The sequence below is a fragment of the Rhineura floridana genome, chromosome 7 (genome assembly GCF_030035675.1).
Source record: "Rhineura floridana isolate rRhiFlo1 chromosome 7, rRhiFlo1.hap2, whole genome shotgun sequence".
Taxonomy (NCBI): domain Eukaryota; kingdom Metazoa; phylum Chordata; class Lepidosauria; order Squamata; family Rhineuridae; genus Rhineura; species Rhineura floridana.
In genome coordinates this window covers 29,211,317-29,237,212 of record NC_084486.1, presented here as the reverse complement: position 1 = coordinate 29,237,212, position 25,896 = coordinate 29,211,317, and the positions used below count along the sequence as shown (strand labels likewise).

At 42.5% G+C, this 25,896-nt stretch overlaps 1 protein-coding gene across 1 annotated transcript in view; it reads left to right on the top strand.

Annotated features, from left to right (window-relative positions):
• TMEM26 (transmembrane protein 26) overlaps positions 1-25,896 on the top strand; it is a 48,973-nt gene that overhangs the window by 9,262 nt on the left and 13,815 nt on the right. The window contains exons 2-4 of the mRNA XM_061634327.1: positions 2,110-2,188; positions 16,392-16,490; positions 23,645-23,865. Coding sequence (XP_061490311.1) covers positions 2,110-2,188; positions 16,392-16,490; positions 23,645-23,865 — 399 coding nt within the window. The remainder of the gene's footprint in view (positions 1-2,109; positions 2,189-16,391; positions 16,491-23,644; positions 23,866-25,896) is intronic.

Below are 25,896 nucleotides of genomic sequence, written 5' to 3'. Positions count from 1 at the left end.
CTTCCTTATTGAAGGACTGGAGAGAAAATCCATACATAGGTACAATGACATAATAAATAGTTAATATTATTCTCTTTTTAAAAAAGAACAGGAATGTTACAATAATTCTGAAGTTTAGAAAAGAGCAGGAGTTTTGCTTACAATAGCAGTCATGGTATTTTATTTATTTAAGCTATTTATATACTGCTTAATTGTCAAAATTTCTAAGCAGTGTTAGAGAGGTAACATAATGGACTTACACCATTGGCAGTTGACCAATGAACTTGTCTCTTGTGCATGGTAAATTGAAAATATTTTGCATACGCTGACTTTGGACTCCTTATTCTCCTTCCAAGGTTTGGCTGAAAAACTTTAGCAAGGGCTGGGGTGATGGCAGAGGGGCAATGGAGGGGCATGGCATAGAGAGAGGGTATGGCGGACTTGTGGGTGTGAGGGATAGTTCATTCATTCATAAATTGTTTTCCCTTCTCAACTAAGGCCAAGGCAGCTGTCTCATATAGTGAATGTAAAGCAAGCTTGAAAAAGCATAAGATAAAACATCAACGTTAAAGTAACGTTTATCAAAAGCAGGTAAAACCAAAATCAAACCACATCCAAATAAAAGATAGAACCATAAGTACACACCAAAATTATATTATGGGTTTCCTCTCAGATTTCTGTGAGTAGGATTATCACGGGGTTGCTCTGAAGCAATACTAGTGACCTACTTCCAAAGAAAAACAAACTCAGGCAAGTGCTGCATCCCTGGAACTGCTCACTGCTCAGAGGATAATAATAATGTGTCTTTGTGAGCCGAGACTTTTGTTGGGCTGAACGCTGATGGTCCTCTTTATAGAAGGTCATTCTCTGACCATATAGAGAATACCCAGAGCTTGGAAAAGTTACTTTTTTGAACTACAACTCCCATCAGCCCAATCCAGTGGCCATGCTGGCTGGGGCTGATGGGAGTTGTAGTTCAAAAAAGTAACTTTTCCAAGCTCTGAAATACCTTTCTCCAGGCCCCACAAGACTTCATTATGGGCAGATAAAACTCAAAAGAGGGCCATTTCCATTAACTCTAGTGGGTGGGAGGTTTCATATGGGAGGGGCGTATGGAATTGTGCAGAATTATTAATAGGCATTAAACTCTTTGAATATGGGAAAGAATCCCTACCACCCCAGATGTTTCCATGCCATTCTGTTAAGCCATAAGATCTAGACCGGCCTTTCCCATCCTTTGGGTCCCAAGATGTTGCTGGACTATAGTTCCCATAATTCCTGACCATTGGCCACGCTGGCTGGGGCTGATGGGAGCTGTAGTCCAGGAACATCTGGGGACCCAAAGGCTGGGAAAGACCGATCTAGACATTTGATTTCATTCACAGACACTTGAGGCTCATCCCAGAGTGCAGGACACGGAATAATGGGCTCAGGTTGCAGGAAGCCAGATTTTGACTGGACATCAGGAAAAACTTCCTAACTGTTAGAGCCATACAACAATGGAATCAATTACCTAGAGAGGTAGTGGGCTCTCCAACACTGGAGGCATTCAAGAGGCAGCTGGACAGCCATATGTCTGGAATGCTTTGATTTGGATTCCTGCATTGAACAGGGGGTTGGACTTGATGGCCTTATAGGCCCCTTCCAACTCTACTATTCTATGAGGGGGGAAATGGTGGCTGCCACCAACAAGGCAAGGGCTGCCATTTTTTCCCCAAATGCCCTGGAATGATGCTGTGTTGGGTTCATTTGAGGGTAAAGGAAGTGGTGGCTCACCTGCAGCAGTTAAAGTTATTTATTATTGTTGTTGATTATTGTTATTAGAAGATGTAGCCTCAGCCATCACTGCAAAAGGTAGGGCAGGATTAAGTACATAAAGCCAACCTGAAAATCAGAGAACAGAAGTGTGATATTCGAGGGCCATTTCAGTGCAGCCCTAGTTTCAACATGAAAAAATAAGTTTCATGAGCATAGGTCAAAACAGAAAAAGAATCCCCTTGTTTCTTTTTCTTCCATATGGCATCACATAATATTTATTCAATTCCTCTGTTTTTTGACAGAGGTAAATGGTAGATTGTGCAATTCTTGCCAAGTATAGTAAATCCAGTTTTTTTAAAAATTCCTTTCTAGGTTTTCCCCAGCAATATTCATCTATCTGATTAGCATAGTACCTTCATTGTGGCTTCTGGAGCTTCACCCTGAGATTCAGGTATGGTTCTTTTCTACAATTTATGATGGATATGGATGGATACAGACTGGGCTGGTGGAAAAGTGAGCCAAGCTGCTTCAGGCAGCCAGTTTATGACTTGCCAACCAAAAAGAAAGGGTTCCTGGTGCAACCACAAAATACGCAGAAAAAGTCACTACCCGAAATTGCAAAGGAAAATGAAAAGCACTGTGGCATGCAGCTGAAATGAAAACGAGCAAAACAATAAAGACAAGCAAAATGACTGTGAATAACAGAATAGATAAATATGTTGAGAGGCCCAAAACATGGGACCTGAAACAACAACATGTAACAATGCAAAATGCTGCCACAGTGAATATCGTAACATTGAAAAAAATATATACAATGATGACAGGCAATGGAAAATAACACAATAATACAAACAAGACAGTTATTCCAGATTGTTAAACTGTTCCAATGTTTCTTCAGACATTCATGATACTCAAATTTCAGCAGCCAGCCTTGAGTCTCCCGCAAATATGTCCACGGAAGAGAATGCAATGTATATAAGTTGCCAATACTGTAGCTCAACCACTATCTTCTTGTGGAGGTAATATGCCCTCATGTGAGAAAATAGCTACTTCTAATTGGGAGAGAAGCAAACCCTGTTCTCAGTTTATGACATCATTAAAAGGAAGCAAATGGTCAGTAATTTATATTATATATGTCATTCAAGGAAAGATTTTCATTTAGATTTTCTGATATATCAAGATGTCAGCCCTCAACACAGAATACCTGTACTGATATATTTTTATACCCAGCCAATCACTGTGTTCTGCAGGAGAGGGCATCCTGCAGAAACCATCTTATCAGGAGGTCCATCCTGCATGATATGGGCATCAGGCCTTTAGTGTGGTGGCCCCTACCCTTTGGGATGGCCTCCTGTTACATATCAGACAATGACTGTCTCTATTGTCTTTTTGGCATCTCTTTCAACAAACCTTCTAAGTGGAAGGCCTATTTTTTTTAATCCCAGTTGGTATCTGTATTGAATTTGAAATGGCTTTTATATAAGCAATTGTTTTAACTGTTTTTATTGACGCAGTTGTTTTGTATATGTTTTATTATATTGTAAAATTGTGTCAGGATGCTTCAGAAGAAGTGATCCATACATGAAATTATTGTTGTCGTTGTTGTTGTCGTCACACCTTTAAGAATCCCATGATAAGTTATGCATATCATAAAGCTTATGATCTTCCAATATAATAAAAATGTAAACCCTCATGCCATCATGTGGCATGACATCAGGCGTGGGGCAAAGTGGCAAAGACTACTGGGTAAGTGGGCAGGCTACCTGGTGGCAGCGCCAGAAGAGGCCATGCTGGCTGCACTGGCAATGACAGGGAGGTATGGCACCACTGGAGGAAGCTGCACAGGGTGTGACACCTGCACCAAAGGAGGTGGTGGCAGAGAAGGCGGCCCTGCAGGCCATGGTGGTGGCAGTGCTGGATGAGGCTACATAGGCCATGGCAGTGGCACTGTAGGAGGCTGCATTGCTGCCAGAGGAGGCCACACAGGCCACAATGGTACCGGAGGAGATGGCGGAGGAGGAGGCCCTCAGGCTGTGGTGCAGAGGAGGCTGTGTAGGTAGCGGTACCAGGAGACCACAGTGACACCTGAGGAGGCTGCGCATGTTACGGTGGGTAGGAGGGCTGAGACCTGGGTGGGTAGGAGGGTGGCAGTGGTAGCAAGCCCAATAGTCAAGGCAAGCAGGTTAGGGTAGAGATGGTTGGTTCCTGGGGGCAGTGTGTGTGTGTGTGTGTGTGTGTGCCTGGGTGTGTGATGTGTCCATATGTGTGTTTGTGTGTGTGTGCTGAGAGGTGCCAGGGTGTGTGTGTGGTTGTTTGGGGATGCCAGGGGTGTGTGTGTGTTTGAGGTTGTATGGGTTGTATGTCTGTGTGTTTGGGGGTACATAGGGTATGTGTTTGGGGGCTGGTGAAGGAAGCAAGCAGGGGCGCTCTGCCCCCCCAAGTATAGTAATACTGCTGAATAAGACTGCAATCCCATACGCCAGTGATGGGAAACTTTTGCCCACAACAGATGTTGTTGGACTGCAACTCCCATCAAAACTCCCAACCAAAACAGCTAGGTTGGTGGGTACTAGGGAGAGGGCTTTTTCTGTGGTGGCCCCCACTCTCTGGAACTCCCTCCCGTTTGATCTCCGACATGCCCCTTCCCTGGATGTATTCTGCAAGGCCCTGAAGACGTGGCTATTTCAACAGGCCTTTGAGATCTTTGGGATGGGTTAATCTCCATGATTTTGTCATCTATTATATGCTGTATATGTAAATGTTTTTATAAATGTACTGATGACTGTCCAGTATTTTATTTATTGAGATTAATGTGACTGCATTTGATACTATTGTATTTTATCCCATTTTAATGTACGTCGCCTAGAGTGGCTATCTGCCAGATAGGCGACACACAAATTAAATATTATTATTATTATTATTATTATTATTATTATTATTATTATTATTATTATTATTATTATTATTATTATTATTATTATTATCACCCCTGACCATTAGCCATACTGGCTGAAGCTCATGGGAGTTAATCCAACAACATATACAGGGCAACAGATTCCCCATCTCTACTAGACATGCTTCCCTGGCAGTAAATCCTATTGAACTTAATAGGGATTACGTCTAAGTAGACATCCATAGTATTGCATTGTACATAATGCAGTGTAAGGGAAATTATGCATATTTGTTCAAATTACATCACACACACAGGTTTTATTAGCATGGGGTCTGAATTGCAGAATTAGTAATTTCCCCCCCATTTATTATACATGGTTATCAGACGGAGCTATGTACTCACAGTGGGTGTACCAAATGGGAAATGAGAAATATTTCTGTTAACACAAGGGTGTAGTCATCCGTGGTCTTAGGGGATCTTAGACCCCTTGCTTTTTTGGGAGCAGACTCCCAGCTGGGTCCCTATGTCTCCAACCAATGTCTCCAGCTATAAGCCAATCAGCATGAAGGGAGTGTGTTAGTCACCAAGAAAAATCTTCTAACATGCTTCCTTGTATTTTCTGCTGATTGGAGCCATACAGAGTGAAAGGAGATGAATCAGCCACTGAGAAGACTCTTCTCAGTACCTAACACACTCCCATTTTAAGCTGATTGGCTCCTAGGGATGCCTGTTGTTGTGGGAGAAGGCGTGCATGGGAAGGACCGAGGAGTCTGGGGATGACAACGGAGAACAAGCAAATGACTGAGGGGGTATGGTATGACTATCATGAAGGGACCCTGTACTTCTGAATTTGCCAGTACAGTACTGATCCTAGTGGTATAGGCAGAACATAGGCAGAAACTATTGCAGCTCCTGCTTGCAGGAACAAACCTTCTGTTTCATGTTGAATTAATTAAGAGGCTTGCCAACCCAGAAAGACATCTGTGTGTAAGTTTTACCACGTCGCTGAAACCATAATCTGTCTCTCGATAGCATGCTAGACTATACTGAGAGATTTTAATTCACCATCGCTTGTTAGAATGCCGCTAAAAATGGCAATTTGTCTTCCATTTACCCTTCTTTTCCTGTTTATTACACATCACCAACTATGATGATATTAATGTCATTCTCCTTGCTCATTGTCATGGCTCATTTATACTTTACGTTCAATATTTCAGTAGATTGTGGTACACAATTGTGTGCATTATGTTAATGTTCAGACCAATATGTCAAGGTGACACAAATAGGAAAATGACGACACAATCCTGTGGCTGCTTATTCAGAAACAAGTCCCACTCTACTGAATGAGGCTTACTCCTCCTAGGTAAGTGTGCATAGAAATTCAGCATAACAGCATAACTCTATGCACACTTACCTGGGTATAAACTCCATAGAACTCAGCGGGACTTACAGGCTGCATACACACCATACATTTAAAGCACATGGCTTAATCTACAGCATCTTGGGTGCTGTAGATTACCCCTTACAGAGCTAGAATTCCCAGTACCCTTAACAAACTACAGTGCTCTGGATTCTTTAGGGGAAATAATATACTTTGGTTATAATAATATGCTTTTGATAAAGTTGTTTTGTTTCAATGTATTTTAATGTCTGTTTTTATTATGTTTTAAAGTGCTGTTGCTTGCCGCCCTGGGCTCCTGCTGGGAGGAAGGGTGGGATATACATCAAATTATTATTATTGTTATTATTTGCTTGATCCCAAAGGTCCCCAAGTGACTTATACAATGTTAAAACAAAACAAATAAAACTATAAAAACATAACAATAAATAACTAGAAACAATAGCCATACCAGCCCCACACAGCCACAGGTAGTTTTGGCAGCATATTAAAAACAAAACATCATCTCAATCTATCAAATGCCTGGGAGAAAAGATACATCTTTACTTGGCACTGAAAAGATGTCAATGACGGTGCCAGGCGGACCTCACTGGGGAGCATATTCCACAGATGTGGAGCCACAACTGCTTTAAATGTGCACGTAGCCTTACGTCTGCATAAAATTACATAGGATTGCACCCTAAGTTGTGTATGACTGAGTGATATAATATATATCACTACCATAACATATATTATACATATATACCATAACTCAATGTGCATATATCAGTTGACTTCTATGGATATATGCTGGGCTGGGTGCCTATGGGGTGAGCAGAAGAAAACAACTAGCCATCAAAGGGAACTCAGCAAGCATCTGCTAGACTAGGGATGGGGGCAGGTGAGATGTGCCTGCAGCTGGATTTTATCTGGCCATCTGGATCACCTCTGTTGTTTAGCAGGGAGTAGGCAAACTCCAACCATTTTTACAAAGTCTGTGGAGAAAACGGAAGATGACGCTTGAGTGGAGTTGTGGCCAGAGTGATCCAAACTATAGGGAACCAGCATTATTTATGCCCAGGTAAATTATGCTGTGTAACTTACCCCTACTCCAAACTCTGTTCAGGAGCAGGGCTACTGCTGAGTGAACTGGCCCGAGCCTGGCGCAGGGAAAACAAGCCTTTAAGACAGAGATTCCCTTATACCACCCTTTTTGCCAGTGTAACTTCTGCTGGATTGCTAGGTCACATGACTGATCTGAGCAGAGTTTGGAATAAGTCTTTCCCTGCCCCATCCTGTCCCCAACACATTCCCACTACTACCCCAGAATGCCCCTTTTTTGGGATAAGTTACCCTGGCATAATTTATCCGGCATACCTTTGGCTGAGCCTGGATGGAAGATTTCAGCTGGCGTGGCCCTGATTTGAGTCCAGGCTTAGCCAGCTCAGCTGGAGAACTCCATTCATCTTGGAGGAACTTGGGTTCAGATTTCTCCCAAAGAATTAAATACAGTAAAAGCCTCTATTTCCATGGGAAATAGTTTTGTGTGTGTGATTGTTACTGTGCATGTGATTGTGTGTGAGGCTGTGTATAAGTGAAGGGTGTGTGATTGTATATAGGTCTGACCCCACCCACCACTTGAGTGCAGACCCCTGACAGCTTTCTGCTATGGTAATGTACCTGTTGACCTGAAAAGGAGTACCCACCACTGTCCTAGACATTAGTGTCCAGTCTCCACATGTGAGTGCATACAGGTCACCAGCGATCAAAGGCAACTGAGCAAACACCTTCTTGACATTAGCATCCATTGAATCACATCTTTGGAAATGGAGGCAAAAAGTCAGTACTGTAGTGCCAATAACAAACAATATTGAATGGCAATTATTCTTGGACATTTGTCATGTTTCTTTTCCCAACAAAGCCTTCTGAAAATGTATGCAATGAAGGGGCCAAAATTGGCCAGAAAATTGGCCACATCTGTTGGACAGGAAGAACAGGATTCTGTACAAAATTTATTAAATATGAATAACCAGATTCTGAAAGGAGCCAGTGGTGCCAAATGTTAGAAATGGGCCAGTCAGAGTGTGGGATGTGGTAGTTATGGAAAAAATTATATCTTATTGAATCCAGATAAACTAGAATAAATACCAACTCTTTACGAGTACAATGGCATGCATTTGTTTTCATTCGGGGAAAATGTTAGATAAGTGTTTGATTTTTCATGTGTTCCTGCATAGGTGGGGGTGGGGAGTTTGATTTGTTCTAAGGATTGGGTTTGGGATATTTTCATGGTGCGTGCAAAGCTCATTGATTGTGTATTTTAAAATTTATCTGTCACATTATTAATAATACAAAAAAGAAAAGGCCACATTTTTATAACCTCACAAATGAATCAAGTCTACTGCATAACATTGCTGGCAAGAGAGACAAGGAGACAGAGAGATGAACAATACACATCCAATTTCAACAATATAACATAAATTAAAGCATAATTATTTTAAGCTCTCTTCGTGTGCTACTAATGTGGAGGGCTCTCACATGCTGAAGTAGGAATAAGTCTGTAACAATCTTGATGCCCCATCCACATACACTGTAGTTCCCAGTGAGGTGTCCAGTGCAACGTCTGCTGCAACTGCTTGGGTTCAGTTTCAATTGATGTGGCTTGATGACATGGACAAGGTGTTTGGGACAATGCGGCCAGCAACAGGTCCTCCTGACCCTTGCCCTTCTTGGCTTATTAAAGCTTGCCAAGGGAGTATGACCGAGTGGATCCAGAATGTGGTCACTGTATCTTTGAAGGAGAGAGTGGTCCCAGCTGCTCTAAAAGAGGTGGTGATCCGACCACTCCTGAAAAAGCCCACCCTGGACCCATTGGTTTGTGACAACTACCACCCAACTGCAAATACCCTCATTTTAAGGGAAGGTGATTGAGAGGGTTGTGGCACAGCAATTGCAAGTACTCTTGGATGACATGAATTCTCTTGACCCATTGCAATTTGGGTTCAGTCCTCGTTATGGTACTGAATTGGCCTTGGTTGCCCTGATGGATGACCTTTATTGGGAGAAGGATGGGGAGTGCAGCCCTGTTAACTCTTACTTGATCTCTCAGTGGTTTTTGATACCATTGTGGTATCCTTCTGAGATGACTTGGTGAGATGTTTTGCATTGTTTTGCAGTGGTTCCAAACCTATCTCCAGGGCTGGTTTCAAAGAAGAGCATTGGGTGATTGTCTTTCAGCCTCCTGGCAGTTGTGCTGTGGGGTGCTGCAAGGAACTATCTTGATCCCAGTACTGTTAAACATCTATATGAAGCCATTGGGAGCAGTCATCAGGAGATTTGGGGTGAGGTGTCAGCAGTATGATGATGATATCCAGTTGTATTTCTTGGTAACATCTGAATTGGCAAGCCCTGGATGGATGCCTAGACTCAATGGTGGGCTGGATGAGGGCCAATAAACTGAGACTGAATCCGAGCAAGATAGAGGCACTGTGGGTTGGTGGTTCCCAAGTTTGGATAATTGGTGAGTTGCCTGCTTTGGATGGCATTGTACTTCCTCTGAAAGAGCAGGTTTGTAGTCTGGGGGTGCTCCTGGATCCATCTTTGTCACTAGAGGCACGGGTGACCTCAGTGGCTAGGAGTGCCTTTTACCAGTTTCTGCTGGGAAGACACCTGCAGCTGTTTCTGAACTGGGATAGTCTGACTAGTGTTGGTAACCTCCAGGCTGGATTATCATAATGCATTCTATGTGGGGCTGCCCTTGAAGCTGGTTCAGAAGCTGCAGCTGGTGCAAACTGTAGTGGCATGACTGCTCACTGGGGCAGGATGTTAGCAACATGTTACCCCACTGTTGAAGAATTGCACTGGCTGCCCATTAGCTGTGGGGCCAAGTTCAAGGTTCTGGTTTTGGTGTACAAAGCCCTATATAGCTTGGGACCAGGATACTTGAAACATCACCTGACCCCTTATATACCCAGACAATCACTGTGCTTTGCAGGTGAAGGCCTCCTGCAGATACCATTTTATCAGGAGATCTGCTCCACACAACACTTTAGTGTTGTGGTACCTGCCCTTTGGAATTCCCTCCCCTTAAATATTAGACAGGCACCATCTCGGTTATCTTTTCAGTGCCTGCTGAAGACTTCCTCTTTCAACAAGCCTTTTAAGTAGAGACCTTATCCCAGTCTCCATTTATACTGTAATTGCTTGTAAAGATTCTTTTCAAGATCTTTTTAAGATGTTTGTTTTTGAGATGTTTTAAGATACTTTTAGTGTTTTGTCCTTTGTTTGCCGCCCTAGGCTCCTTCTGGGAGGAAGGGCGGGATAGAAATTTAATTAATTAATTAATGATGATGATGATGTCTGGGCTAGTGATGTTGAAAGATGGAGCTAACCCCCCTGTAGTCAAGCTTCCTTGGCAGCCACATTTCAAGAAGGGGCATTTGGGGGGGAGGCACAGCACCAGCCAATCCCCCCTGCTCATTAGCTGCCCCCTCACTCCTCCACCATTCAGAGAGTGTGTTAATGTACAGTGCATAATGGGCTATGTAAATGTCAAGTTAAGGGAAAATTTAGTATGAACATCAGGAATTAAATGATGTATTTTTTTGTTTCATAAGAAAAAGGGATGTTAAGGATACAATGAACATGGGGATACCAAAAGGTGTAAAGCAAACAAAATAGTTTATGCTATAACTAAGAAGTTAAAAACTAGTGCGGAGCTTAGAATGCTCTAATCATTCATATTTCTGGAACCATTCTTGTCAGAAATTATGACCCTCGTGATTCTTGGGGTATGGATGAAGTTTAATTGTCTCGCCATTTTTTAACAGAATACCAGACTCAAATGTTTGACTTTGTCTATAGCTACAGTCTTTTTTCAGCTATGGTCTGTTCCTCTGTTCTGATTCTTCATGAACTAACCTACTTTGGTAAAGACCATGAGCTCCTGAGCTTGGCTTTGATGCTGCACTGGGCATCTCAGTTTTAGATTCCACCTGAAAACAAACTTGCTACAAATGTAATGAGTTTAGGGGAGGGCAGAGAGAAAATAAATACTTTAGGGTGTGTTTGTTAACTCCTCCTTGAGAGTCTCTCCTAGTTCGGTTCCTGGCCTTTAGATTTTCCTTCCTGCTTGGACAGTCAAGAGAAAACCGTTTAAATGGTTGCTATATAAAAGATGAACTAAGCAACTGGAAACTAATTGTTGAAAGCAATTGGATTTAATTTTTTTTACTGGTTGCTGGGCTAATTTTTTCTGCCCAGAACCGCTGAAAACCTTGTCATTCTTTAAATGGACACTGTCATTGTCTGTCCTGTCACAAATTAAAAAGACAATTGAAAAAGAAAAATGGCGGGGAGACAAAGCACAGTTCGGGGGGGCGGTGCGGTGCACCAATTTGCCCCACCCTGACTACAAGGCTGCACATGTAATTATGCTTGTGTGTAGAGGTTTATCTGTTCAACACATGAACTTTGGGGGGGGCAGGCTAGCTTGGTAGCACAGTCCCACTACTTCTATGCACATGAGCACTAGCATTTGAACAGGGCTTTACTGTTCAGTTTTTTTCCACAGCTGCTTTGCTCTTTCCTGGTCCTTTTTGTTGCCATGCTGCTAAGGGATGGAAGGATTGTCAGTTTCAGTTGTCTTAATTTCTCCATTTTTCCAATGTTAAGTTTAGTTTTCAACATTTCTACATCAATTTGTGATTCCCCCCCCCCAAAAAAATCCCCATGAAAATTCATCGGCATTTTAGTGCAGATCTCCCCTCAGAAACACGTCTGTATGCAGTTTTGACCAATGTATGCATTTTTGCAAGCAATCTTCCCTAATAGAATGCATTTTGTATGTTATTTTCAGTAATATATTCCTTTTTATACATACGTTCCCCTAATATATGCAGTTTTGTAAACATTTTTTTGTTAGAAAATTGCATTACAAAATTCAGATATAATGAATTTCAATTTAGGCTGTGTTTCATTTCAGAAAGTGCACGTTTAATAGATTCATCTCTCAGTGTGAACTGAATTGCATTTCTCCCAGATCCCTATGTGCCACTCTGAGCTAAGCCAACGTTTGACTTAGCGTGTTGACTTAGCTAATCATGGTTAGCGAGGAGAAAGTTTAACCATAAGCCCAGGTTCAGATGACATGCCAAGCCAAACCTGGGCTTAGCTCAGGGTGGCATAGCAACAAAAAGGACTGTGGAGGAGGAGCAAAGTGGTTGCAAGGTTCTCTCTAGAAGCCTGCACACCTGCACATTCTTGATAGACCAAGTCTGACTCAGCATGATGTGCAAACCAGGCCAATATGTACACAGAGGTGCAAAGAAAAACAGATATATAATAAATCATATTCCAAGAAATCTCTAACAATTACATGATAGGCTTCTTTCTGTAAAAATTGCAGTCTCAACTTTATTCAAAACTCCTTAAGTAGCTATGGGACAACTACATGACATTAAGTGTGTGTGCACGCACACACACACACAATTAGAGTGCACATTTTTTAACTTGCAGATTGGATCAGCAGATTTTTAAAAAATGCAAATTGGCACCACTGGGGAATTTTCTCCAAAGTAAAAAACTAGCTTCAGAGGAAGGATTTTCCTCAGGATTGTTGCAGGAGAGGAAAGAGTTAATTTCTTTCTTCATGTCTGCTCTGGTCCTGTTAATTATCACCCCCCCATGCTTTTTGCATTTTAAATGAAAAGACACATTTTATGCCACATCTAGTTTGAGGCCCACAATGGCTACCAGATTTTCTTATATGTTTTTTTTTTTAAAGGGAGTATCTCAGTTCATGAGAATTGGCGATTTCCTTCAACAAAATAATTGGCATGCCTATCTTTAGAGTTTACAAACAAAGAGAATATAAAAGATGTATTGTAATTACATCTTGATATGAGAAAGTACACTGTAATTGCAATTTACCTTTGACCATGTCACAGCAGAAAATCTCAGTCAACTGGAGGCAGATCTAAATATATTTGGAAATACAGGGGGATTAAATTCAGTGTTGGTATGTTGAAAACCTAACTATGACACATATTTTGAGGATTCCAGAAGAGAGACCTTCTTGCCTATAAATGTCTAAGTTTTTGACGTGAAAACTATGGGTGCAGAGAGAGGAAATCAAACGGTTTTTTTACCAAAACAAGATCAAAATGTCTACGCAGAAGAACTTTTGCAAACCTGTTTGAAGCTGATCAGCAGATGCATGTCTCGGAGAGTCACAGAATAACATTCATTCAGAGATAGATAGGTATGAAAGTACATTTGCTCAACACAAGGTGGGATAGGAGGTGTCATGCCGCCCAGTCCTAGTCTCGGATTCATCTAAGAGGATAGGCTGTAATGTGTTGAATAGTAACTATGCTAGCAGGCCTAATAACACACAATCCTTATCCAGCACATAAACTCAATCAGGGCTGATGTCATGGAGAGTACCTGGAGTGCTCCGGAGGAAGAGGAGGAGGAAGTCTGGGATCTTGGGGAGGGACCCAGTGGGTTGCAGCAGGAGAGGGCTGAAACAGAAGAAGGTTCCAGCACTTTAGACTGTGACAGCTCTGCCTCTGTAGTTCCAGTTACAACTGAAGAAAAGCTATCCGAGAATGAGCAGGCCCTTTTCCTCCCCTCAGCGCTCCCTTGTTTCCTGAGCTGCTGCTGCTTGCACCTCCTCTCAAAGAGGAGGAGGTTCAACCAGAAGTCGTGTGCGGGGAGGATCTCGATGAAGTACCACCATTGCCAAGGACATAAAGGCAGATGCGCAGGTGCTTACAGATAGTGCTAGCTTTTTCACTTCTCTATAGGAGTACTTGCTTACTCATGCAATCCCATTCAGAGAAGCCTTCCCCACACAAATAGAGAGAGCCTGCCCCAGGCCTACTTAAAGGGTCTCAAGGGCATGTCTAATAGCTGCATCATCTTAGCTTGAGTAGTCATGCCTGGTTATAGTGTATAGAGATGCAGAGTTCTGCGTAATCTGTAAACTGATCTATGAAACGCTCTAAGATGAGATTTAACATTAAACATAATGGAGAAAAACAATCCAGTGAGTCTGAGTATGAATCCAATGGAGTTGGCTAGGACAACCACAGTGACTAAAGTAAATTGTGACTAAGGCTGCAGTCCTATTCCACCCCGGGCTTCTTTGCCATCCTAGGGGAGGAAGGGCAGGATATAAATTTAATAAGTAAAAATAAACGATGCACTTAGGGTTGTATTGAATGTAGTGCTAAGATGAATGTTCCATCAGCACAAGGATTTATCCTTGCACAGCGGAACATTCTCCCCCTCTTCTCCCCAGGGCACCCTCTAATGTTCTGTGGTTTTCCCCAACCCATCACAGCAAATTTGGGGACTGCATGGGATGCATGTGGTGGAGAAGAGGGGGGAAATCCCACTGTGCTAGTGCAAGTATTTCATTGAATACTCTTATTTCTGAGTAGATATGTATAAATTGCACTATAATTTCCATTAAAACCACTGGAAGAAACCAGTTGTGACTAAGCCCTGTTCAGGAGTTCAGTCAAACGTGTGAAGGCGCAAATTGTGCAGGGGGTGGGGCCATGTGAATTGGCCCCTCCTTAGCATCTTTGTGTGCCCTGGTCCCACACCCTTATTTGTTTTTATTTTCCCATCCTTTCTGTATTACATCCTTCCTGAGTTCAGTCTGAAGACAGATTCTAAGCATGTTCAGCTGAATATGCTTAGAAGGCTTCTCGGGATCAGGAACCCTGATAACGCAGGGGTCTGGTTTGCAGGAAGGCTTCTCAGCCATGCAGCTGAACATGCTTAGAATCCTACCTGGGGATTGGATTGGCATGTGTGGCCTCTGCCCAGTGTGTACACTCACATATTTGCCTGGGCACCTGTTTTCAGTAGGACTTAAGCCATGACTAACTTTAGTGGAAGAGGGACCTATGTGAGCTGGTGCCATGTTTTGTTCAACCTGTGTAAGCGAAACAGGTCCAAGGAATTGGCTGGCTTGGTCCTGCTCATCTATCATATGTTGAGCAGAACACATTGTTGCACAACTGTATCTAAAGTTGTGCATCCGTTCTGAACATCTAAAGAGGACGTCTGAGACAATTCACAAGCTCCTCCTATCCAAAACTGGGCTCCGCAATGTCCTTGTTTCACCCAGCGTTGTGCCCTGTTTAGAATCAGATCTATGTTCACTAAAATAGTCTGAGAAGCAGGCTTAAGAATAGCCAAATGAAATTCACAATGGAGGTTCTCGTTGAAAGCCAACAGTCATTTTGGTAATATAACATAACCCAATATGCATCGTTTAGAATGTTCATAGTGCTGCACATATATTACATCATTAATCTTTACAACAACATTGTAAAGTAGGTCAGTGTTTATTATCATGTTATTGTGGATGAGGAGTAGAGGCTAAAATATAGTAGCTTGTCTAAGGTCACCCTAGTGAATCTATGGCAGAGGTGTAATTTTAACTGGAAAACTCTTAGGCACGGCTGAATAGCACAATCCTATGTACATTTAATCAGTAGTAAGGTTCACCTGTAGTCAGTGGGTCTTACTCCTAGAGGAGTGTGCATAGAATTGTAGCCTAATTCTTTTCACGTTGGACAGCTGTCTTATTTCCTAAGCAACTGCCTGCAAGCTTAAAAGAGTGAGATAGAAATGAGATGTATTGCAGACCATCTGCTCTTCCCCGGGAAAAAAAAGTGAGAGGAACAAAATCTTTTGTTGCTAACAACTCATTCAAAATACTAGAGCGATCTTGTTATTGGCCTGAAATGAGAGAAGACAAATGAGAGAAATGAGAGAGGTTGTTTGGAAGATAAGTTGAAACATCACATCCAGTTTTCCACTTTAGATTTTTTAATGGTCTCCTCTAGGTGAGTAATGAACAAATCAGAGAGAATCAGACTTACTATTTAGCTGCACTTTTTTTTTTGCACAGAGGGACTGCTGTCCTACATTCAAATAATTTCTGTTGTTTGTGTTCCTTGCCTCCCCTCGCAATCTTTATGTGATAAAAAAAATGTTTGCCAGTTTCTGCTTTGAAGAGAGTCACAAGGACTCTTCTCACATTGTTTGTATCAAGGAGAGCCTACAGTGTGGCTGTTTCCTTCAGGCAGTGTGAGGAGCCCTGAGGGAGGAGCCTATTCTGTGTCTCCTCCCACCCCTGTGTTGCTCCTTTGAAAACTGGGGTAATGCCAACGTGAACTTTTCTCACATGTTCTGGGGCTTCTCATGTTACCTGAGCAGTACAGAAAGGTGCCACACACTATAGCAGTGTGTTGCTTGGCATTATGAGTTATTTTAGTGTGTGTTGCTTTGCATTAATTAAAATGTTTGTACAGAATGAGAGACTGATTTTTCCCCCCTGGAATTGTATTTTTATTGCAGCGTTGCCCTAATGAATTGGAACAGCTTGTGCAGAATATCAGCACAAAAGATGAACACAATTATAGAAGTGAGGCCACGGACAGTCACATAATAAAGAAGGTGAGGGGTCTCATGAAATGACAGCATCTACATAATTCTGGAAATGATGGTATCTGAACTAACTTGAATTCTGCTGCAGCAGATTGTATTATTATCAGTTCTGAGCTTTTCCAAAATCTCAAATTTAAATCAGCGTCCTGCAGTTGTGCAACCGTGCTGTGGCAGATAATGTCACACAAAGACAGTAACTCAAGGGCTACTGGTTTAGCATTACAAAAATGAGCCTAGCCTCCCCCTGAGCTCACATGCTCTCCCTACACTCCTACTCAGAGCTTGGAAAAGTTACTTTTTTGAACTACAACTCCCATCAGCCCCAGCCAGCTTGGCCACTGGATTGGGTTGATGGAAGTTGTAGTTCAAAAAAGTAACTTTTCCAAGCTCTGCTCCTACTGGACTCACATGGTCATCGATCAGAAGCTTCCACTTCTGTGTTACAGTAACTGCAGTTTAGCAGATATCTGAGTCCTAAACTGTGGTTAATCTTAACTATGGTTTATTTATTTTATTTATTTAAGATATTTATATACCATTTAATCATTTGCATTTCTAAGTTGTGTACATAAAAACAAGCCACATATAGAATAAAAAAACAAAATCATCGTGAAAGAAACACTACCTTAAAATGTCTGCTGGGACAAGGGTCATGCGCCTGCAATTCAACAAGGAGGATGCCTGTCTAATCTGAGTTGGGAGGGAGTTCTACAGGCTTGGGCTCATTATACTAAAAGCAGAGCTTCTAGTCATATTAAGCAGTGCATCTGAGCCACTGGGGAACAAAACAGAAGAGACTCCTCCAAAGATCTTGGGGACTGGGCCAGGATATAAGGGATCAGGTGAACCTTAAGATGTCCTAGACTCCAGTTGTTAAAGGCCTTGTAAATTAATACAAGAACTTTGAACCTGGTCTGGTAACATATGGGCAACCAGTGCAAGCTTTTAAGCATCAGAGTTATGTGCTGGCAGTAGTCTGTCCCAATCAACAATTAGTGAGAACAAGCCAGTTAGAGAAAACAAGTCAGCTTAATAAACAATGGTTGGAAGTAAACTTGTTTCCACTAACCTTAGCTAACCACAGTTTGTCCAGGTTTGGATGGGACGGCAAGCTGCGGTGGTTAATCAAGAAGTGAAAGCTTCCAACCTGCTCCCTGTGGCTGCACTGGAGGAAGAGGGGAAAGGGGAGCATGTGAGCCCAGGGGGAGGCTAGGCTCATTTGCACAACACTAAACTATGGTTTAGTGCAGACTAGGAATGGGGAAGAAATTATATTCAGTTCACATTTAAAGCCAAATCTACCTAATTTGCACTTCCTGAAATAATAACCAAACCGAAACACAGTCATCCTTGAAAATTTACACTTCTTTGAATTTTGCAATGCAGTTCTTCAGCCAAGTAACACGTACAAAAATATATATACTAGGTAATGTGTGCATAAAAATGAAATAGCGTAACAAAATAACACATTAATTAAAATACACAACATATACCAAATGCATTATATTAAGAAGTGTTTGCAAAAAATATGTATATTAAGTAAAATTACATACAAAAGTGTATACATTAGGAGACATTGAGACTAAAATGCCAATGAATTTTCATGAGGACTTAAAAAAAAAGAATTCACAAACTAATGTGGAGAAACTGAAGTTACAACTGGAAAAATGAGAACCTGAGCAAAACCAAAATTGACAGATTCACCCATCCGTAGTACAGAATTCAAAACCTCTGGCTCACAGCCCAAGGATCCTAAAAAGCCCTGTGAGGCTTGCCTGACCAGCCTGCCAACAGGGTGGCCAGGTAAAACCACAGCAGCAAAGGCACCATCAGGAGGAGCCTTAGGGTGCACTCCTGATGGTTTCTTTGCAAGCAGGGCTTGCAATCCATGCCTTCAAACACAAGCCCCTTTGGGATCAGCTCTGTTTGGGAGCTCCCAACTGAAACTCCTGAGGGGAGCTAACCCCTGTCAAAAGCGGGCCTTGCATTTGGCACCACATTTAAATTCAAATGCAACATAGCTGGGATTGGAAGCTCCCAACCCCAGTTTAGCGCTAAATCCGAAGCAGCCCACTATATCTAGAAGAAAAGATGTCCCTGCAACAGTTCCGTAGTGTCCAGCAGTGGCTGGGGAGGAGGGGTGGCACAAGTGGGACAGTGTTGCTCCCCTGGCTTCCCAATGCCACACGCCGCTGCCGAATGTCTGGAGGGAGAGGGACAAAGCAATGGGGAGCTCAGCACCGTCTGGGCACAGCAGCAGAGCCAATCTGATGCTCCTGACACTGCACCCACACAGTGCCAAGCTCCCTGCTGTCTGCCCCTCCCTCTCTCCCTCTCAGAAACCAGCTGCTGCAGATAGTATTATCAGTTCTGAGCTTTTCTAAAATCTCAGATTTAAAACAGGGGTGCATGGCATTGAGAAGCCAGGTCAGCTGCACAGCCCTACCACTGGCCACTGCTGATGGTGTCAAATTCACATGAATCAATGGCTAGCCTCTCCCAGAATCTCCCTAGGGCCTGGGGATTAAGGCTTCTTTTTGGTTGTGTGTTGATCTGTTTCTTCTGCAGTAGCTGCAGAAGAAGACTTTGGCCTCGGTGCCAAATCCCTGAACGGTTTGTTACGCTCATGGCATTTGATGCCTTGGGTGGATAAGGTCTAGGGATTTTTTTTCCCCTTCATCGTTTGTGGCATGACAATATGGCTTGCTGTCGTTACTGAACCATTTCCATAAGTACTTCTTTTGCATTATCAAGGGACTAACACTAATATGCATTATAAAGCTGAATAAAGTGTCTATCAAATTTTACTGGGCCAGTTTCATATCCATTATTATGTCCTTTTTCAGCCAAGGTGTTATCTCTAGAAATGTAGCTGGCTCCTTTGCCCTCTCATAAAGATGTAAACTCACCTGCAAAATTATTTTCCTTCCTTCCTTCCTTGATGAAATCAAGCAAATATCTCTTTCCATTCAGGCCGTATTGCAGAGTGACTAAATCTGAAGGCATCTGCTTCAGAAAGCTGTACTTACTATTTGACTTGTTCTTTCAAGGGTCTTAACTTCTGATACAAGGTCATGAAAGGCTTGCAGAACACTGGCCAGGATGTATATTCATTTACAGTGAATTTGCAGGCAGCCGGTAGAAGCAAGTTCTGCCTCTTTGCACTAAGAAGCATGTATACAGTGTGCATCTTTATGTGTTAGGCAGTGTTCCACATGAGCAGGAATCTTGAAAAAGGAGGATTAGGATTAGGAACATAGGAAGCTGCCTTAGCTCAGTATTGAACATTAAAAAAATAAGAAGAGCCTGCTGAATCAGGCCAGTGGCCCATCTAGTCCAGCATCCTATTCTCACAGTGGCCAACGAGATGCCTGTGGGAAGCCCGTCTGCAGGACCTGAGTGCAAGGGTACTCTCCCTCCTGCAGTTTCCAGCAACTGCTATTCAGAAGCATACCGCTTCTAACTGTGGAGGCGCAGTACAGCCTTCATGGCTAGTAGCCATTGATAACCTTATCCTCCATGAATCTGCCTAATCCTTTTTTAAAGGCATCCAAGTTAGTGGCTATCACTGCCTCTTGTGGGAGCTAATTCCATATAACTATGTGAAGGGATACTTTCTTTTGTCTGTCCTGAATCTTCTAACATTCACCTTCAGTGGATGCACATTGGATTGCTTCAGACAGGAGTCTTTCCCAGCCTTACTTGGAGATACCAGGGATTGAATCTAGGAATTTAGAGCATGAGCTCTGTCACTGAATAACAGACTGAGGCCAGATTAAGATGGTTAGAGGTCCTGGTGCAGTTCTCAAACCAGGGTCCCCTCTCTCAGAAAGGAACTCAAAAAATAAGGTACCAAACTATAAAGCCAAGGCTGCAATCTTGTACCCACTTATTTGGGAGTAAGTGCTATTAAACACAAAGAAGCATACAGGGAATTCTTAATGTGCCTGGAGTTCAGCTCCTACACAGCAGGAAACATGCCTAAACCCCTTTGCAAAGTTTTCCCATTTTGCATTTGCTGTTTGCAAGGATGGGGTGTTCTTTAACATCCACCTATATTGATTGTGTGGTAGTATTTGCAGATAAGGACTTCTGGGGAATACCTGATCTCCAATGAATCCACCACAGGAAACATGCATCCAGATTGCTAGGAAGGAAGGAAGGGCAATCAAGTAGGTCTTTAGAACTGCAGATATTCCAAGGAAAAGAAAATGAGACAAAAACAGGAAAGAAAAGTGCACTTACACAGAGGAGAAAACAACCGCTCTTTAGGACCCCAGGGATTCCTATAGCCTGGTGTCCAAACAACTCATTCAACAATCACAGCTCTGCCTTCACTCATTGGCTAAAAACACTGAAAGGCAGGCCCAACTCACAGAAATTGTTTAGAAGGTTGCTTGCACATTTTGCTTCCTTCTAGTCAGCAACTACACACACATTGTACTTTCCTTCTAGTCGGGCCAGGGATTTTCTCTGGGCCCTCTTGCAGGCATGGACCCTTTTGCAATTCTTCTGCCCCCATGTGTATCTTGTACACATGGATGTAATGATGTAAATGTGCCTTTCAAGGCGTGGACAGTGGAACATGGAGCAGAACTTGCTGCCTGCCATCCATGCATGTGTTCAGGCGGGTATGAAAAGAGCTGTTGTTTCAAAGCAACAAGGATAGTTTTTTTTTTAAAGGAACAGGACTAACAGAGCAATGGAAACTCCCAGCTCAGCCCAAACTAGTGTCAAGGATTGACTAAGGCTGCAAAATATATAAACCCCTTTGAATTAATCCTTGTAAGCCCCTTTGAATTAATTAGGACTTATTTCTGAGTAGGGAGAGCTAGTGTGGTGTAGTAGTTAAGGTGCTGGACTACGACCTGGGAGACCAGGGTTTGAATCCCCACACAGCCATGAAGCTCACTGGTTGACCCTGGGCCAGTCACTGCCTCTCAGCCTCAAAGGAAGGCAGTGGTAAACCCCCTCTGAATACCGCTTACCATGAAAACCCTATTCATAGGGTTGCCATAAGTTGAAATTGACTTGAAGGCAGTTCATTTCCATTTTTTTTCTCAGTATTCATAGTCAGGATTGTGCTGTAAACCATATTTCCAGTGTGTATGTACTGGCTGACATTTCCTATGAACAGAAAATGCAAATCCATCCATTTCCATATGCACAGTGTAGAAAATTATAAATTGAATAACAGGTGCACAGTGAAATGTATATTAAGCTGACTGGAATGTCAAGCACATTTTGACTTTAAGACCTCTTCCTCAGGGGGAAACTTAGTTTGGTGGTGGAGATCTAATTCAAAAATACAGCTGCCGGAATACCAGATAGGCCCTGGGTAATATTGTTTCAATATTATGAATGATCCATGGTGTACTTTTGAGATTATTTTGTTTATTTAAAAAAGTCAACCTTTACCAGCTTCAGTTTGTGAGAGCCCATTGCATAACATCTTGTGAGTGATTGCAGTCAATTGATAGGAAGAGACTGTCAAGGACTCTGGGACTTGAACCAGAAGCCTCATAGTCTGAAGTAGGAAGCTGTCTGGGATAGTACGTGCTTGGTCCTCAGGACGCACTTCAGGTGCAGAAGAAAATGGGACTGTGCAAAACCAGATCCTGGAAATGGTGGAAAGTATGAAGCCTCTGGGTTTGCCAGACCTCATATAAAGACCTGGTGCCTGGACTTCAGCTTTGCTTGCTTAGTATAACAGTATACTATTTTGTCTGCTGCACCATCATCAACTGATTTCAGGGACACTCCCCTGTCTGAGGCTGGGTATGGTCCATGGCTCTGGCTTGGACTAAAGCAGGGAGAGGGAACCTGTGGTCTGGACTGATAGGAATTGTAGTCCAATAACATCCGGAGGGCCACAGGTTCCCCAGCCTAGAAGAATATCTTAGTGGTGAAGCATATGTCAAGTTCTATTCCAGAGATCTCAGCATCACTGGGAAAGACCCCAGCCTGAGATATTGTAGAACAGTGTTGCTCAGAGCGGACAATACTGAGTTAGCAGGCCCAATGCACTCGATACAAGGCAACTTCATACATTGTCAAGCTTCATATAACTGTTGAAAGTCCAAAACTGCTTGCCCATTAGTTAACAGGTTAAGTTCAAGGTGCTGGTTTTGGTGTATACCGCATGGGACCAGGATACCTGAAATATCATTGTGCCCCTTATATACCCAGGTAATCATTGCGCTCTGCAGGTGAGGGCCTCCTGCAGATACCATCTTATCAGGAGGTCCATTCCACAAAACATAGGAAGCGGACCTTTAGTCTTTTGGCGCCTACCCTTTGGAATTCCCTCCCATTAAATATTAGACAAGCACCATCTCAGTTATCTTTTCGGCGCCTTCTGAAGACCTTCCGCATTCAACAAGCCTTTTAAGTAGACACCTTTTCCCAGTCTGCATCTGTGTTGGAATTGTTTTTAAAGTTGTTTTGTTTTGAATATGTTTTATAGATGTTTTAGTGTTTTATTATCTTTTGGGGAGGAAGGGCAGGCTATTAATCAATTAATTAAATAAATAAATAAAATGAATGAATGCCACATTCAGCAGGTGATGTTAGGCTTCATGAGACCTGCTCAACAAGGATTGGCTTGGTCTTCCATAACCATCATGCACTGTGCAATGATGTGAACTGGCCTCAAGTGGGGAATATCTACAAACTTACTTTCAGTAGCTTGTGCTGAAATATTCATTTCACATTTAAAGGCAAACCTACCTAATTCACACTTTCCAAAACAATACACAAACAGAAACACGGCTATATTTTAAAGGCTGAACTTCTCTGAATATTGTAATGCAGTTCTCCAGTCAAGTAATGTGTTCAAAAATGCATATACTAGGGTAAAGTGTTCATATAAATGCATACATTACTGAAAATCATACAATAATGGATTATATGAGGGGAAATTGCTTTGCAGAAATGTGTATATTAGAGGAAATTACATATAAAAATATGAATCAGTAGAAATTTGTGCTAAAATCTTATATATTTTCATGAGGAGTGAAACATCAGACTGATGTAGAAATGTGGAGAACTTAATTTAAAGCTGTAAAAATGAGAAACTGAAATTGAAAGATTGTTCCATCCCTCTGCATGAATGTCCCATAGTTTCTAGACTGATGCTTGTTTTTAATGGCTGTTTGCAACAGGCCCGAGATCTTGTCATCACACTCTCCACTGTGTGTGAGCCAGTTTGGACGCTTGGTCTCCATCAGACCTTTCTACTGCTCCTCATCATTGGGAGATGGCTACTTCCCATTGGTGGTGAAATCACCCGGGACCAGTTGTCGCAGCTACTTCTTATGTTTGTGGGTACTGCAGCAGACATACTTGAATTCACTAGTGAGACCCTGGAAATAGAGAATGTAAGGTAGGTAATAAAGTAGATTCCCCATTATTCTGGAAGTCTTGGTCTTGCCAGTCCCTGAAAAACTTCACCTGAACATCCTAGATATCTCTCCGATAATGGGAAGACACTATTTGTCCAAGTAGGATTTCGAACCTCGACATTTTGTGGCACCTTGAAAATGAAAGCCATCTAAAGTAAGGTTAGGCATTCCAAAGTTCTATGAAAAAGCATTGTACACAAGTTAAGCTCCATGAACTTATTCCTTTGCTTTAAAGGGGATTTACTCATAGCTAACTTTAGCTGAACTGTGACCTAACAAATTTATTGTAGTGAAAGATTTCAGGGGCACATGCCTACATTACCAGGTGCATGAAGTGACAACAAAGATAATGGATTTCTTTATCTCTCTGTCCATCTCTCTGTCTACATTAGGCTGATGTAACCTTTGCATTACACAAAGTGGGTCATTAACATCTGATTGCTGTCTGCACACAATAGAAGTGGGCATGCGGGAATATTGTAGCATACTATATAGTAGCATCTACAATCTGTAATGGGACTTGTTTCCTGTTGATTAAATATGAAAGGCTCCAATATATTGTGTATTTCTGCCTTTTTCAGCAATACTGCTTCTTAGCAGAATGTCTCATTCCAGAATTGTGGTACTACAATAGTTTACGGCACTTGGATTCCGTATATATGTCAGTGAATGTCTGAAATTATGTGAATTAGAACATTCACATGTGAATGTTGACAATCCCAGACAACTGTAAAAATGAAGACTCAGAGGTATCCCATTCATAGACAGTGAGTGTCAACAGCCACCTATTGCCAGCTCTCACTCTTGAATTTCCAAGAAGAGGAATCCATTTTTAGTAGGACTATGCACCAGATTCAGCCAAGACCACTGACCCAAACTGAATTGCACCAATTTTTTGGGGGGGAGGCATTGGTTAAATTGGGTTGAGATAGCCCCATATCATGGGTCGAGTGGCCCACCGTGATCAAGGACTGTCAGAGGGTGAGGCGTCAGGAAGAAAAGAGGCAGGCAGGAAGAAGAAACTGCAAAAAGAGTGTAAGAGGGACCCACCTGACCACCTGTATCTTCCCGGGAGAAGGTAGGAGTTGGAGGTGGATGCCTTTGGATGCGGGGTGTGAGTAGGGCTGTCCTTCCTCACAGGAAGCGCTTATCAAATGGTAAGCAAAGGATTTGATCCTGCAGGGTGCAGGGTGCTGCTCCTTCACAAGGGGCTTCCCAACAGGGAAGGCACTCACAAAAGAGCAGCATCATGCATCACTGAACTCTCCTGCTCTTGGATGGGGGGGGGGGAAGGAGGCACAACATCTCCTTCTTCCCCCCCAACTGTATAATTAGGGTATTAAAAACCTTAATTAATCATTAGTTCTGCCCCTGAATTGATCTGGGGCTGGATCCAGGGTAGATGGTCTCTGGTCATTATGGGGCAGGGCAGCCTGATCTGGGGAGGCCGGATCAGGGTCCAGGGGCAGGTCATGGGGTCTGTGTACAGCCCTAATTTTAGGCATACTCAAAATATATCTAGGTTTGGCAATGTTCACATGCAATCATTCTCCACATTTTGAACATTTACTGTAGCATGCAAAATAGTACTTTCAAGCAGTCATCAGTTGCTGTATTGTAATCTAATGCATAGGCTGACTCAAAGACAAGCTTGAGACAGGGAGACAAGATAACGATTGTGTTTGCACATAGGTATGAAATTTATGGAGGAAAAGCCCTGGTCCTGTGAGCTAATGTGCGCAGTAGACTCACTATGTCAGCGTAATACTGCTATTTCTGGCCTTGGATGGGCACAATCAGCCCATTTGAGATATTGCAGAGCTACAGGACCATGGGTAAATACTGCCACACTAGCAACAACTATCATCAAATGTGGCTTAGTAGTCCCAAATATAACCTGAAGTTGTTAAGGAGTGGGTAGAAGGAATTGGTGGGGGAAAGGTAGTGGCAAAACGGGATGGTTCATCCTTATGCCATATCTTGGATACATCGGTGCAAGCTCATGAATCTGA